This window comes from Egretta garzetta, unplaced genomic scaffold, assembly GCF_000687185.1.
Source record: "Egretta garzetta isolate BGI_Z169 unplaced genomic scaffold, ASM68718v1 scaffold334, whole genome shotgun sequence".
Classification (NCBI taxonomy): domain Eukaryota; kingdom Metazoa; phylum Chordata; class Aves; order Pelecaniformes; family Ardeidae; genus Egretta; species Egretta garzetta.
The window spans coordinates 269,722-270,461 of NW_009259431.1; the positions used below are offsets into that span (position 1 = coordinate 269,722).

At 53.2% G+C, this 740-nt stretch overlaps 1 protein-coding gene across 1 annotated transcript in view; it reads right to left on the bottom strand.

Annotated features, from left to right (window-relative positions):
* Positions 1 to 740, bottom strand: part of PSAT1 (phosphoserine aminotransferase 1) — a 19,433-nt gene that overhangs the window by 16,192 nt on the left and 2,501 nt on the right. Inside the window, exon 2 of the mRNA XM_035892656.1 lies at positions 38 to 180. Coding sequence (XP_035748549.1) covers positions 38 to 180 — 143 coding nt within the window. The remainder of the gene's footprint in view (positions 1 to 37; positions 181 to 740) is intronic.

Here is a 740-nt window from a genome sequence, read left to right on the forward strand (position 1 = left end):
TTTAAACGCGCCTTGCGCTTGGGGAACTTCAGCTAACCTCGCCAAGGGTTCGCGCGGCGCACAGCCGCCGGCGGGCCGGGGCGTGGGTAGATCGATAGATCGACCGATAGGATGCACCTCCCGCGGTGACTGTTATCGGGGTTGCTGCTGCAGGGCTGGGGCGCTTGTTCCAGAGGTGATCTGTATCGACGCACAGGAAGTTAAAAATAGCAATCCCGAGCTACACCGAATTTCAGGTGGGATTTCATCGCGAAAGAGGTGGCTTTGCAGTACCGAAACGTCTTGATACTCTCTGTGAAATTCTTTCCTCGTTAGAGGAGCAGGATCCCTACATTCTTAGAATCACAGAATCATAGAATGTTTTGGGTAGGAAGGGACCCCTAGAGGTCATCTAGCCCAACCCCCCTGCAGGAGCAGGGACACCGCTAACTAGATCAGGTTGCTCAGAGCCCCGTCCAACCTGGCCTTGAAGGTTTCCAGGGATGGGAGCTCCACTACCTCTCTGGGAAACCTGTTCCAGTGTTTCACCACCCTCATTGTAAAGAACTTCTTCCTTATATCCAGTCTAAACCTACCCTGGTTTAGTTTAAAACCATTACCCCTTGTCCTGTCACAGCTGGCCCTGCTAAAAAGATTTTCCCCGTCTTTCCTATAGGCCCCCTTTAGGTACTGAAAGGCTGCAATCAGGTCTCCCCGCAGCCTTCTCTTCTCCAGGCTGAACAAGCCCAACTCCCTCAGCC